General features: G+C 47.0%; 1 protein-coding gene across 2 annotated transcripts in view; it reads right to left on the bottom strand.

The window, feature by feature from the left end:
• The window catches only part of LOC140412023 (discoidin, CUB and LCCL domain-containing protein 1), a 236,370-nt gene that overhangs the window by 188,285 nt on the left and 32,753 nt on the right, over positions 1-15,332 (bottom strand). For both annotated transcript variants that reach the window (XM_072500789.1, XM_072500787.1), the window contains exon 2: positions 13,567-13,791. In XM_072500789.1, coding sequence (XP_072356890.1) covers positions 13,567-13,791 — 225 coding nt within the window. The remainder of the gene's footprint in view (positions 1-13,566; positions 13,792-15,332) is intronic.

The raw sequence follows: 15,332 nt of genomic DNA on the forward strand, positions 1-15,332 counted from the left end.
AAATTATAGTCTGCAAGAACTACAATTTGATGAACACTTATCTCACCACAGCCTATGAACAAAGTTATAAAGGGAAACGGGAAGGTGCTTAATATTTTATACAACAGAAACAAAGTGAATTTGTATCAACACTTTATTATCCATTGATTACCAGGTGTCGGCTTGACTCAGTTGGTAACATTCTGAGTCAGAAGGTAGTGGGTTCAAACCCCACTTAAGGAATGCTGCATTATCAAGAGTGCCTTTTGGGCGAGGTGCTAGTCTGAGGTTCTGGCAGTTTGTTGAAAAGAAAATGTCTCACAGAGAACACCGAGTTCTGGATTCAACAAGCACCAAAAACAGATTAATAGGTCATTCATCTCAGTAACTACATTTCAAAATGTTGTGAAGCAATTTGTGACACAACAGGGCACTCTATCTATTCAAACTTAAGTTCATTTCTTATTTAAGCAAATTGTTGAATAAAAACCACAGAATCATTCCCCAGGAGAGAGGAATCCAAGTGTGCATATCTAATATAATTCAAAACAGGCATTCTGAATCTTTTCATTGCTGTTTCTTACAGCTCTGACAATCATTTATTCGCATCTGGTGGTTTCATTTTTGCCAAAATAGATGTTTATATACAAGAGTTTAAACAGATGGTAAAGGTTATATTATGTAGGATTTTCTTAAAAAAAGGATGTTCTGAACATATTTTTCAATTAACGTTTATTTATGTCTCCCACTGGTAAGAAATTGCCTTTTGCCCTGCAAACCAATACAGCGACAATTCCTTGACAGACATCACACTTGAGAAAGGAATTTCTAATGCTTATCTTTTTCCTGGCCGCGCTGACTTTGTTTACAAGGGGTGGGATTCTCTGGTCTGCCAGCCGCATGTTTCTGGGCTGCACACCATTTTCTGATTGTGGGATTCTACCTTCTCGCCGATTGTCAATGGGATTTCCCATTGTAACCATTCCCGCCTCCGGGAAACCCGCGGGCGGGGTGCGCTGCCGGCGGGAAAAGTGAATTGCAACAGCCGGAGAATTCCAGCCAAGGACACAAACTAAAAGTGCGTCCTGGAAAAGTATACCCTGGAAAATCCTAACTTTGGGACAAAGAAGGGAAAGTTGCAAATATCAAGTGTTGCTTTAACCAATTCACATATACCTGAAAAATCCTAGACTATTACTGATGCCACTTTGAATCAAACTGAGCGAATGTCCAGGGCACAACTCTGATAATAGGTCTGTTTGCAGAGGTGTTCCTGTTAAAATCAGCATTATTTCTCCCTTCCCTTACCCTCCTTCTTAGGGTTCAATTTCAGGGCAAGATATTCAATGGTGGAAAACAGCACAGCCGAATCCCAGTCCCCTACAATGCTAAATCCTCCAGTAGGGTTGGCTGGATTACAAAGGGGAATGGATTCCTCTCCAGTCCATCTTGACTGGTTCTGTGGCCCAATGCAGCATCCTAAACCTAGTGCCGAACCGAGCACGGACTGGGGACTAAGCCAGGAATCAAGATGGGGGTCTTTTGACCATAGGGTCGAAATAAACATAGAGAGTGTTTTTCCTATTCATTCATGGATGTGGGTGTCACTGGTTGGGCCAGCATTTGCTGCCCATCCCTAATTACCCCTCAACTGAGTGGTTAGCTAGGCCATCTCAGAGCGTTTTTAAGAGTCGACCGTGTTGCGGTAAATCTGCAGTCATATGTAGGCCAGACCAGGTAAGGACAGCAGATTTCCTTCCCGAAAGGACATCAGTGAACCAAATGAGTTTTTAACAGCAATCGACAATGGTTTCATGGTCATCATTAGACTTTTCATTCTTATTGAACACAAATTTCACCATTTTCCGAGATGGGATTTGACCTTTCCCGGATCTCTGAATTACTAGCCCAGAGACAGTACCTCACCGCTACCATTTCCCCGTGATATTTCACTTCCAGTTGAAACAGAACTAGGGGCCATTAATTTAAGAATTGGTTACCAGTGAGAAGATGTTAAGAGGAACAGATATGATGGAGAAAATAAAGGAAGAGTCCAGGACTCAGGAAGCATAGTCTAAAATTTAGAACCGGACCTTTCAGGAATGACATTCTGAGTTCCTGGGGTCGTAAAAATATTAACCTCTCTTCTACAAATGGCAATTGATGTCAGACCACTTTTAGTTCTGAGACTGGTTGATTTTTGTTAACAAATGGGTATTAAGTAGTTAGCACTGCTGCCTCACAGCGCCAGGGAGTATGCACGTTCTCCCCATGTCTGCATGGGCTTCCTCCAAGTGCTTTGTTTTCCTCCCACAGTCTAAAGAGGAACAGGTTAGATGGATTGGCCATGTAAAATTGCCCCTTAGTGTCATGATCAATGTGCGAGGTTATGGGGATCGGGTGGGGGAGTGGGCCTAGGTAGAGTGCTCTTTCGGAGGGTTGGGCCTAATGGTCTCCTTCTGAACAGTAGAGATTCTGTGGGTTCAATGGATAAGGCAAAGATGGTAAATGGAGTGAAGTCACACATAAGCTATGATCTCGTTGAATGGTCAAACCATTCAAAGGTGGAGAACTTCCGGTTGCGGCTATGCGGAGCTAAGCCGCACATTTGGCGGCTCCCGCTAAAATGGACTTTTCGGCTCTCTTGAGGAGCTCCAACGGCAATTTTTTCGACAACCTCTAGTGTGAGAAGGTGAGCAAGGTCCACCCTCCATAGTATATGGATTGGACCAGGAGTGGAGCGGTCAAAAAAGCGTTTTTGGAGCAGCGAAAAGTGCGAGGGAGAAAAAACAAGATGGTGGCGGGCGTAGATCAAGCGGCATGGGTGCAGGAGCAGCAGGAGTATCTCAAGCGCTGCTTTGAGGAGCTGAAGAAAGAGGTGCTGGCGCCAATGCTGACGGCGATCGAGGGGTTAGTGGAGACCCAGAAGGCCCAAGGGGCGGCGATCCAGGCGGTGCGGGAGAAAACCGCGGAGAATGAGGATGAGATCTTGGGCCTGGCGGTGAAGGTGGAGGCGCACGAGGCGCTGCACAGGAGGTGGGCGGAAAGATTCGAGGACCTGGAGAACAGGTCGAGAAGGAAGAATCTTCGGATTCTGGGTCTCCCTGAAGGAGTGGAGGGGGCCGATGCCGGAGCATATGTGAGCACGATGCTCAATTCGCTGATGGGAGCGGGGGCCTTTCCGCATCCGCTGGAGCTGGATGGGGCTCATTGGGCCAAGGCGGTGCTCCATCGGAAGGGGGTGAGGTTCGGAATGCTGCAGCCAGCGCGATTATGGGTCACGTTTCAGGATCGACACCACTACCTGAGGAGGCTTGGACCTTTATACAAACTGAAAAGTTGGACTCAAACTGAGGGTCTGTGGTTGTGGGGAGGATGTCGGATGTATACAGGGTTTTAACTATGCGTCGGGAATGTTCCACGGGTTGGGTGATGGACGGGAATGGGGGAAGAAACCTGATGGGGAGACTGTGAGAGAATGTGGGCGTCGGTGCTGGAGGGAGGGGAGGCCCGGGGATGGGGGAATTGGGATAAGGCCGCAAAAGGAGCTGCGCCAGAGGGGGCGGGGCCGGTTTAGGAAAGCGCGGGCTTTTTCCTGCGTTAGGAAAAGACGGAGAGGGGGGGGGGGGTTGGAGGAGCGCTCACTGACTGCTGGGGAGGAGGGGGAGGGGGGATTCCCACACGGGGGGGGGGGGTCAATGGGATGGCGGGGTCAATGGGATGGCGGGGGAGGCCGGGGTCAGCAGTAGTCAGCTGACTTACGGGAGTGTTATGGGGGGAGCAAAAGAGCTAGACATGGGTCTAGTGGGGGGGGGATATTGGATTGCTGCTGCATTGGCTGATGGGGAACAGGAAACAGAAGAGGTGGTCGGGACGGGGGTCCCCAGCCTGGGGGACTGGAGGGTCTGGGAGGCGCGGGCACGGGACTGGCCCAGAAAAGGAGATGGCTAGTCGGCAGGGGGCGAGTGGGAAGCCCCTCAATCCGGCTGATAACATGGAATGTGAGGGGCCTGAACGGGCCGGTTAAGAGGGCCCGAGTGTTTGCGCACTTAAAGGGACTGAAGGCAGACGTGGTCATGCTTCAGGAGACACATTTGAAGGTGGCAGACCAGGTCAGGCTAAGAAAGGGATGGGTAGGACAGGTATTCCATTCGGGGCTGGGTGCAAAGAACAGAGGGGTGACAATACTGGTGGGGAAGCGGGTGTCGTTTGAGGCCAAGAATATCGTAGTGGATAATGGAGGTCGATACGTGATGGTGAGCGGTAGGCTACAGGGGGTGTGGGTGGTATTGGTGAACTGGGATGATGCTGGATTTATGAAGCGCATGTTGGGGCGGATTCCAGATCTGGAGGCAGGAAGCTTGATAATGGGGGGGGGGTTTCAACACAGTGCTGGCCCAGCATTAGATCGCTCCAGATCTAGGAAGGGGAAGAGGCCGGCTGCGGCCAAGGTGCTTAGGGGGTTTATGGACCAGATGGGGGGAGTAGATCCGTGGAGATTTCCTAGGCCCCTGGCCAATGAATTTTCTTTTTTTTCTCATGTGCACAGAGCCTACTCCCGGATAGATTTTTTTGTTTTAAGCAGGGCGCTGATTCCGAAAGTGGAGGGAACGGAGTACTCGGCCATAGCCATCTCAGACCATGCCCCGCACTGGGTGGAGCCGGAGTTAGGAGAGGAGAGGGACCAACGCCCGCTGTGGCGTCTGGATGTGGGATTACTGGCGGATGAGGAGGTGTGCGGGGGTGCATTGAAATGTATTTGGAGGCCAACGGCAATGGGGAGGTGCAGGTGGGGGTAGTGTGGGAGGCGCTGAAGGCGGTGGTCAGGGGAGAGTTAACCTCCATCAGGGCTCACAGGGTGAAGAGAGAGGGCAGGGAAAGGGAGAGGTTAGTGGGAGAGATCCTAAGGGTGGACAGGAGATATGCAGAAGCCCCCGAGGAGGGACTACTTAGGGAGCGGCGAAGTCTCCAGACGGAATTCGACCTGTTGACCACGGGGAAGGCAGAGGCACAGTGGAGGAAGGCACGGGGGCGACGTACGAGAATGGGGAGAAGGCGAGCCGGATGCTGGCACACCAGCTCCGTAAGAGGATGGCAGCGAGGGAGATAGGTGGAGTCAATGATAGCAGGGGAACTACGGTGCGGGGTGCGGTGAAAGTAAATGAGGCATTTAAGGACTTCTATGAGGAGCTGTACAGATCTCAGCCCCCAGCGGGGGAAGAGGGGATGCAAAGGTTTCTTGATCAACTGAGGTTCCCGAGGGTGGAGGAGCAGGAGGTGGCTGGTTTGGGGGCGCCAATTGGGTTGGAGGAGCTGGTTAAAGGACTGGGGAGCATGCAGGCGGGGAAGTTCCCGGTTGAGTTTTATCGGATGTATGCGGACCTGTTAACCCCGTTGCTGATGAGGACTTTCAATGAGGCACGGGAGGGGGGGGACTCTGCCCCCGACAATGTCCAGGGCGTTGATTTCCCTGATCCTGAAGTGGGACAAGGACCCACTGCAATGTGGGTCATATAGACCGATCTCGCTCCTCAATGTGGACGCTAAGCTGCTGGCAAAAGTGCTGGCTACGAGAATTGAGGACTGTGTCCCGTGGGTGATTCATGAGGACCAGACGGGATTTGTAAAGGGCAGGCAGGTAAACACCAATGTGCGGAGGCTCCTAAACGTGATTATGATGCCATCGGTGGAGGGAGAGGCGGAGATAGTGGCAGCTATGGACGCGGAGAAGGCCTTTGACCGGGTGGAGTGGGTGTATCTCTGGGAAGTGTTGCGGAGGTTTGGGTTTGGGGAGGGGTTTATTAGTTGGGTTAAGCTTCTATATAGAGCCCCGGTGGCAAGTGTGGCTACGAATCGGCGGAGGCCGGAGTATTTTCGGTTGTATCGAGGGACGAGGCAGGGGTGCCCCCTGACCCCCCTGTTCTTTGCATTGGCAATTGAGCCTTTGGCCATGGCATTAAGGGAGTCCAGGAACTGAAGGGTGGTGGTCCGAGGGGGAGAGGAGTATCGAGAGTCGCTGTATGCAGACGACCTATTGCTGTATGTGGCGGATCCAGTGGAGGGGATGGTGGAGGTCATGCAGATCCTAAGAGAGTTTGGGGACTTCTCGGGCTACAAGCTCAATGTAGGGAAGAGTGAGCTCTTTGTGGTGCGTCCGGGGGACCAGGGAAGAGGGATAGACGACCTACCGTTGAGGAGGGTGGAAAGGAGCTTTCGGTACTTGAGGATCCAGGTAGCTAGGAGCTGGGGGGCCCTGCACAAACTTAATTTGACACGGCTGGTGGAGCAGATGGAGGAGGACTTCAAACGATGGGATGTGTTGCCACTCTCGCTAGCGGGCAGGGTTCAGTCAATTAAAATGACGGTCCTCCCGAGGTTTCTTTTCGTGTTCCAGTGCCTTCCAGGATTACCAAGGCCTTTTTTAAGCGGGTAGGTAGGAGCATCATGGGCTTTATGGGCTTTGTGTGGGCAAACAAGACCCCAAGGGTAAGGAGGGGGTTTCTGGAGCGTAGTAGGGAGAGGGAGGGCTGGCATTGCCGAATCTGGAGGGCTATTAGGAGAAGGGCTGGAGGAGAAGTTCAGGTTACCCCGGGAAATGCGTTCAGGTATATGCAAGTGAGGGCGTTTGTGAGGCGGCAGGTGAGGGAATTCCCTTCGCTCCCGGCACAGCGGATCCAGGACAGGGTGATTCCGGGTGCATGGGTCGGAGAGGGCAAGGTTTCGGCGATATATCAGGAGATGAAAGAAGAGGGGGAGGCTTTGGTAGAGGAGCTGAAGGGCAAGTGGGAGGAGGAGTTGGGGGAGGAGATTGAAGAGGGTCTATGGGCGGATGCCCTGAGTAAGGTTAATTCCTCTTCCTCATGTGCCAGGCTCAGCCTGATACAGTTTAAGGTTGTTCACAGAGCGCATATGACGGGGGCGAGGCTGAGTAGGTTCTTTGGGGCGGAGGACAGATGTGGGAGGTGCTCGCGAAGCCCGGCGAATCACGTCCACATGTTTTGGTCGTGCCCGGCACTGGAAGGGTTCTGGAGGGGTTTCGCAAAGACTATGTCCAAGGTGGTGAAAGTCCAGGTCAAACCAAGTTGGGGGTTGGCATTATTTGGGGTGGCAGACGAGCCGGGAGTGCAGTAGGCGAAAGAGGCCGGCATTCTGGCCTTTGCGTCCCTGGTAGCCCGGCGGAGGATCTTGCTATTATGGAAGGACGCGAAGCCCCCCAGTTGTAGCCTGGATAAATGACATGGCAGGGTTCATTAAGCTAGAGAGGATAAAGTTTGCCCTGAGAGGGTCTGCGCAGGGGGGGGGGGGGGGGGGGGGGGGGGGTTTAACTGGTTGAAAATTTTTGTTGGAAAAACTTTGAATAAACATATTGAAAAAAAAACATTCAAAGGTGTTAAATGGCCTCTTCCTATTCAGGAAAGGCATCTTTCCCGGAGACTAGGTGAGATTTGAAGTTTTCTGCCATGGTTCAGGACAATGTGGTTAGATGGGTAGATTTGGGTTACAAGTAGGACAAAGTGAAGTGGGATGGAAGAGGCTTATGTGGAGCATATAGACTGACACAAATCTGATGGGCCAAATATCCCCATTCTGTGCACTTAATTCTATGGAAATAAATGTCCAAACCTGATCTCGCTGTAATTACTGCAGGAGCAATAAGGAACCTAATCATAAACACTGAAAAAACTAAACCACCGTTGATGGTGTTGACACCAATCACTCTTTTTGGGGTGTAAAGTGTTTGAGGTCATTTTTACTTCATGTGATGAATGCAACAATTACATGAGTGTAACAAAATATACACTTTGTCCTACTTGTAAATCCCTATAACCCAAAACTACCCATCTAACCACCCCTATGCCACATTGTCCTGAACCTTGGCAGAAAACTACTCTCTGGGATGCCAATTTTAAGGCAGACAAGCATGAGTTCTTATTTTTGGGTGCAATGCTGGAAGTGCACTAAAGCAATAAAGAAAAATTAAAGTGATGTGGGCAGTGTAAGTTTACTAATGATCAGGCAGCACCAGGTGGTCAGATGGCTCTGTAAATGCATTGTTGGGCCTAGTGAAGGCATGTCCTATTCATAACTTCAAACATGGGCTGTGTTCCTGTGGAAGCTCCTGAAACAGTCTTTTATATTTTAAACTGGACGCTTACAAAGAGGCTAAGATGGCTGTTAAAGAGTCAGGTGGCCTTTGCTTATTCAGCACAGACTGGACAAAATATAAACATGACTTGAATAGAGGAAAGTGTATGTAATTAGACTCCATTCCTCACATCTGTATATAACTGAGCAGGATGTCTAGTGGCACAGTGGTAGCATCCACTAGAGGCTTCAGGTCTCACTCTGTGACTTAGTGGTCATGGTGGTGCCTCCATAACATGGCAAAACATGTTGATTATCAACCTGAAAATTCTTCCAATATGTCTACGGCAGGTGGTAAGAATAGGAGAGTCTCCTGAACGTCCAGCAACGTGTGGCAACCGCAGCACAACAGCCTTCCTCACATTATGGGACTTATTCTGTGTCCTCCTTACTTTGAGGGACAGTTAGAGAGGTATAAGTGAGCTTTTCTTTAATAGTGATTATGAATTTAACCCCAATTATGTTGGATTAAGCTACCTTTAAATGCTCCCTAATGGTAGAGTTTTTGGATCATAGCTGCTTTGCCTCCATCTGCTGTTCTTTGAAACATTGTTCCGAGCAACTAAAAGGTAAATGCCAGCAATTCTGCAAGGTGAACTTTCCCCATATTTAGAAATGAGACACGCTCCTACTTCTTTTGATTCGTGTTCACACTCACTGAGCTGACAGGCTGCTGTTCATGAATCGGCGTAGCCAGCACCTTGTTTGGAACTTTATGTGAATATAACTGAAAATATTGCCCTGATATTTACTGAGGCAAGCCTTTGGGAAGGGGAGCCCAGAGGGGAGACCAGAAGTATTGGTTTCCCCAAATATCTGCCAGTTTTAATTGTAGCCAGAGTTTCTTTTCCCAGGTTTCCCACCTGAACAGGTAGGTGCAGGGGTACGGGGTGGGGATGAGCAGGCAGATTGCAATGCAAGAGCTTGTGGTGGATGGGAGAGGGGAGGTGTCGGTGATTGCGGAGGTGACGGAGTCTGGCAAAACACAGAGTCATTTAAAGATAGATCTGTTGGAGGAATCTCTCCTGTTTCAACTGGTCCACAAGCAGTAAAGGTACTTAACTGATGGATCATACCCTTCTTGTCTCCTTCGAGCCACCGATTTCCCAGAAGTCAGATAAACCTGGCCAACATTTGTTAAAACTATGAAGTATTTTGAAATGGGACAAGCAGCCTTGTTAAAAAGTTTTACCAAGTGACCTGCATCCTGGGACTGGATTGGTCAGTTCACCCCTTGATCACACCTTCATTAAAAACGGGAAGTTGAGGGGATTCAAGGCGGGTTGACTTAAGGTTCAAGAATTTTGAAATTTTAACTTCCCGCCCGTCCCAAATCCACCCATTTTCTGCTGGTTAGAATGACTCACAAGGATCAACATAATCTGTCGGGTACTTGGTACTAATCTATTCTGAGACTGTGCTGATAGAATTACTTATAACACCTCAGCACAGGGGCGAAAACTAAAATTTACAGTGTTCGAACAAGCAAAGGCCATTTGGTCCTTCAAGTCTGTATCTTCAACATGCCAAGTGTACTTTACTCCAACATGAGCTGTCCCACCAATTTAATTGCTTGTGGGAGAATGGAATATTAATGTTCTCTGATACTAAGTAATAAAGCAAAATTCTGGAATACTTATCCAATTCCAAGCCTTTGGTGTTCATCTGAGACTTTCCCGAATAATACTTTACACAGCAATGGAATGGTGTCACTTGGGCGATTCCAATATTTCAGGGTCTTCAAATTTACCTTGCATCAGCTCTACAATTAAACTATAGCAGCCAGACTCCATACTGTGTCTGAGGTAGGGGTGCTGGTGGTAGTGGTAGGAAGCACTAAAATTAAATAGATGCTTCAGATAATACATTCGGCTTGAACAGACACTGTACCATTTGTTTATTTGGTATATCTTCACACTCTTTTCCCCCTTGGAGAATAGTGTGGAGTGTTGGAAGGATTTTGCCGGCAGATTAACAAGCCACTAGGGGCCACGTCACTGCTCCTTCCATCGCCAGCAAGACCTGGAATGTGACTTAAAACCTCAGGTCTTCTGGCTGAGAGGCATCAGTGCTTCCAACAGAACACTCAGGCTCCCAATATTGTCATGAGGGGTCAATGGGGCAGCTCTTGAAATCAGTCAGCTCATTGTCACTGTCTTCAGGGAGTTATTAGAACCAGCAAATTGTGTTGTAGAATTGATTAGCAGCTAAAATAACATAATTCTTGAAAATACATGAAAGATAATTACTCTGTTAATTATTTCTTCTTGGAGATGTGGAGGGTGGAGAGTGGAGGTGTGGCCTTAAGTAGGGTGCTCTTTCCAGGGGTTGGTGCAGATTTGATGGGTCGAATGGCCTCCTTCTGCACTGTAAATTCTATGATTCTATGAATGTTCCCATTCACACGTACACAGGAATAGATGGCAATAACCATTGGTGCAGGAAATGCTGCATTTTTAATAAAATAACCTTGTTTGGGATATGCCATCACTGAAATCATAGAACAAAAATGTGCTGGCAACCCAGAAAGCCTAAATAAAGCACGTTGTGCAAATATTTATCTGAGTCATCAAATGCGGTACAGTGTTGTAAATACAGTGTTAGAAATATATCGGCCATTCCTTCACTGTCGCTGGGTTGAAATCATGGAATTCCCTCCCTAACAGCAATGTGGGTGTACCTACACTACATGGGCTGCAGTGATTCAAGAAGGCAGCTCACCAATACCTTTGAGGGCAACTACGGCTGGGCAATAAACGCTGGCCTAGCCAGTGACGCCCAAATCCCGTAAACAAATTTAAAAATAGTTCCTGTGCTTTCTTCTGGGAATTTTCATTACGCAAAAAAATAAACCATCAGTTAATAATTATAAACTTTAAGAGTGAAACTTAAGTGGCTTTGAATAGTTCTGTACCCCTCAGATTAACCGATGGTCTTTAAAAAGTTTTGATTTATTTGCTTTCTCAAAGTATTTACTTATGAATTTTAGATTGGTTCTGTCTTTTCCTGATGGTAGCCATCAGTGGGAGTACTGACAACCAGCGATTTTCCTCTTTGCTGAAAATGCTGAAAGAATTATGATTGCAGCATAATTATTAAAAGGCACAATTCCTGCCTTGAAGGCAATACTTTAAGCCGAGTCTCAGTTCGACAAGCAATCTTGTCTCCATTTAGAATCTTGCTGAGGTAGCCATGCTTCTTATCACTTGGTGGGACAGAACGCGAATATTACTGAAAAGAGAGTCATATTGTTGAAACTTTTCTTCTTGCATTCATGAGGCCAAATACAAGAATGCCAAATTTCAAACACTCAACAGTTTATACTGCAAGAGGCAAGAATGCTGATTGGTTAGTCAATCATTTGAAATTTGACATTCTTGCATTTGTCCTGATGAATGCATGATGAAAAGCTTCAACAACCTGTCTCTCTCTCTGAAGCAACAGTCTGTGTCTATCTGAATGATGAGTGTTGACAGGCAATTCCATCATTGGACAGCGAAGGTGACTGAGCATGATTCTGTCTCACTCCATGTCCACGCATGCAGAGATTCAACCGGGACTAATGGGTAGCAAACAGGAGAAGGAACCCTGGATGACATTTCCCATCTCTAGCCCGAGGATGCAAAAGATGGGCAGTGTTTAACCCAGGTGAGGTTTTCGCCCGACATCTGGAGTGCCAGAGAGAAACTCGCGTTGCCCCCTTAGGGGAAGGCCCACCATATCAAGTGATAGTCAGGTACTTAAGTAGCCAGTGATGAGCCTTCCCTGGAAACAGCAGTAAGGAACTTCTATCACTGCAGTATAATTTCCCAACGTATTAACCTATTGACGCTCCCTCCAGGCAATAACTATATTGTTTTATGACCTTGCTTTTGAGTGCAGTTTCACCATTTACTTTAGCAATTGAAATCAGCCAAAGAGAAAACGACCACAAGCTTTATAGGCAGCACAGTGGTTAGCACTGCTGTGTCACAGCGCCAGGGACCCTGGTTCAATTCCGAATTTGGGTGACTGTCTGTGTGGAGTTTGCACGTTCTCCCTGTGACTGCGTGGGGTGCTCCGGTTTCCTCCCACAGTCCAAAGATGTGCAGGTTATTTGGAATGGCCATGCTAAATTGTCCCTTCGTGGCCAGGTATGTGCAGGTTAGGTTACAGGGATTGGACAAGGGAGTGGACATGGGTACGGTGTTCTTTCAGAGGGTTGGTGCAGACACGATGGGCAGAGAGGCCTCCTTCTGCACTGTAGGGATTCTATGATTTTATTAATTTTTAAAACCATTGCATTAACATTTTATGGAAGTTTTAGCCCACAGGAATCAACAGAATCTGAGCAGGAAGTACTAAACCTAAGTCAGGTCCTTTAGATAAGATAACATTGCGTATTTCTGCTGTCCTACCTGGCGATTATTTGGCAGCACTTTTGTAAAATTCCGTTCATTGAGCACATCAGGAAGTGAAAATCTGCTCTAGGAAGGGTCTGAATTCCAATTAGTTGGAGCCTGAGCTGGGAATGGTAGCAGCCAACTTGACAGCAGCATGCAACATTTTACTTTTTCATAATTGTGATGCCTGTTGTATTTTAGATCAAAACCAATCATCACATCTCCTTACGGAGCCTCTCTGTGGTATGCTCACACTTGATGGAGATGCTCTGTATTGGGAGCAACCCCCCCCCCCCCAACTCATAACAAGGTGTAACCATGATATACCCGGCATGCATCCTTGTAATAGGAACAACATTAATAACCTTCACTTTGACGAGCACAGAAACTCACCAAAATAATTGTGAGCAGTAAATATATAAAAGACCATTTCAATGCAAATACGGTTAATAATTTTCTGCTGTTGGTGGGTTTGTAAGTGTGCATCACTATGCTGTAATCCATCTGACAAGGGATTAATTAATACCTTACAGCTGTACATGAAGAAATTACCTCACATGCCATCAGTGGAGTTAGAAATTTATGTTTACACAAAGAAAATTGTTCAAGGCATCTAAACACAGAAGCTGCAAATACCAGCCCCCCCTCCAAAGGCATCTTGCTGAGGCCTCCCACCCATAAAATTGCTGCTTACATTTAACTGAACGGAATTGGTCTACCCCTGCCCTAACAGTGCAGCAGTATGGCACCAATGCAATTCAACAGAAACCTGAAGCCAGCTGCAGCGGTGCTCATTACAGACTGACATCACAATGGATCACCTTCAATTCAGTAAAACCTTCAAGCTCGCTAAAATATAATTCATCTTGTCAATGGGACTGTTCTATGTACCATTAGAATTAGTATCCCAACCAAAATCTCACAGGCCACAGCAAACTTCTCTCTTTTAGTACTGTTCAGAATGGCTGTACGAGAAAGTATTTCTTGCTCCATTTTCTTAATTTACTTTGTTCTATTTATAAACTTGTTGACTAATTTACTCAGTCTATTAACCCCTTACCATAGCTGCTATTAGCAGATGATGAAGTATAGATTTTCAATGAATTGGATGAACAGTCCTCTGTGTACTCAATGTCCAAGTCACCAAGCCTCAGAATTATACTCTTCCCTGGTGCAACGCGCAGCTCCCATTTACAGAATGTGTGATTCGGGTAGGTGCCAGGGTAGTTCTTTGAAGTCAGAGTACCACTTTCAAGGCCAATGACTGTATGCCCACATCCATCACCTGAATCAAGAGTGAAAAAGTGACAATAAATCTCCAGGTACAAGTCACAATTAGATGGGATGAAATTTCTATTTCAGCTATTTAGTTTTATACTGGTTAACAGAGTAAACAACTTTGTTACAATAGCAAAGACTTTCACTAACTATGTTAAGAATTTATTTTCAAAGCAAAAAGGGAAACACACTGAAGATGTCACAAAATTAAGCAAAAACAAAAAAAATGTTGGAAACACTCAGTAGGCTAGTCAGTATATGTTGATGAAAGTGACGAGGTAAATTTTAAAGAGTGACATTTGTCCTCTCCACGGTTTATGCTAGCCAACCTGTTTCACATTCGTGCAAAAATAGACAAATTCTTCATTCATGTTTCTTTGGTTTGTTAAGAACCATCTTAAGATGAATGCACAAATTTAATCATGTTCAACTTCAAACTCACATGGCACTGTTGACTTTCTCAGTAAAGATGTTGTTAAGGCAGTTTGGAGTTGGCAGATGCTTTTGACGTAGAGTCAAGCAGGACACTTTGTAAAGAGTGTCTCCAGTCACACCTTCAGTTCACACAACAGTTTGGATTCACCAGAATAAACATAGAACATACAGTGCAGAAGGCGGCCATTCGGCCCATCGAGTCTGCACCGACCCACTTAAGCCCTCACTTCCACCCTATCCCGTAACCCAATAACCCCTCCTAACCCTTTTGGTCACTAAGGGCAATTTAGCATGGCCAATCCACCTAACCTGCACGTCTTTGGACTGTGGGAGGAAACTGGAGCATCCAGAGGAAACCCACGCAGACACAGGGAGAACGTGCAGACTCCGCACAGAGAATGTCTCCATGGAGGTGGCGGAGGAGGGCAAGGAAAGTCCAAGCACATAGGTGACGAGGTGCCAGTACCTATTACACTCCAGCCAGCTGTCTAATATCGGTGTCATAGCTACCTTGACTTTACTGGTGAGAAATGTGTGAAGACACTACTGCACAGTAAGAAAGCCACAGAAAATACGTCCTGGCTCTTGGAACCAAATCATCAATTTAAAAAAATATTTATCCATGGAATGTGGGAGTCACTGGCTCGGCCAGCATTTCGTGCCTATCCCTAATTACCCATGAGAAGGTGGTGGTGAGATGTCTTCTTGAACTGCATCGGTCCATTAAAGGACAACACTGGTCCATTATCAGTGACCATAAATGGTTATGACAGCACTCAATATTGTTGCAACAGGGTGTTTCGAGGCAACAGCAAGGAGGGGACAACACAGGTTGTGGTTCAGTGCTACATAATTAAGATGTCCTTTTCTGATAGGTTGGTGAGTATGTTAAAAACAGCTTTGATACATCATTATAGTCAACATCCCGTGGTGTTTGCTGAGAGAAAGCGATAATATTAAATCAACATCCAAATGGACAGCTGACGGAGTCTACGTGAACACACTTGGACAGAAATCCAAATTTCACCCCAAACTGTCGACAATTCAGGACAATGATAGTTCTGTGCAGGTGACTGATGAGGCCCAAGCCAAATGTGGCACTGGAAGCCATGG

This window comes from Scyliorhinus torazame, chromosome 1, assembly GCF_047496885.1.
Source record: "Scyliorhinus torazame isolate Kashiwa2021f chromosome 1, sScyTor2.1, whole genome shotgun sequence".
Classification (NCBI taxonomy): domain Eukaryota; kingdom Metazoa; phylum Chordata; class Chondrichthyes; order Carcharhiniformes; family Scyliorhinidae; genus Scyliorhinus; species Scyliorhinus torazame.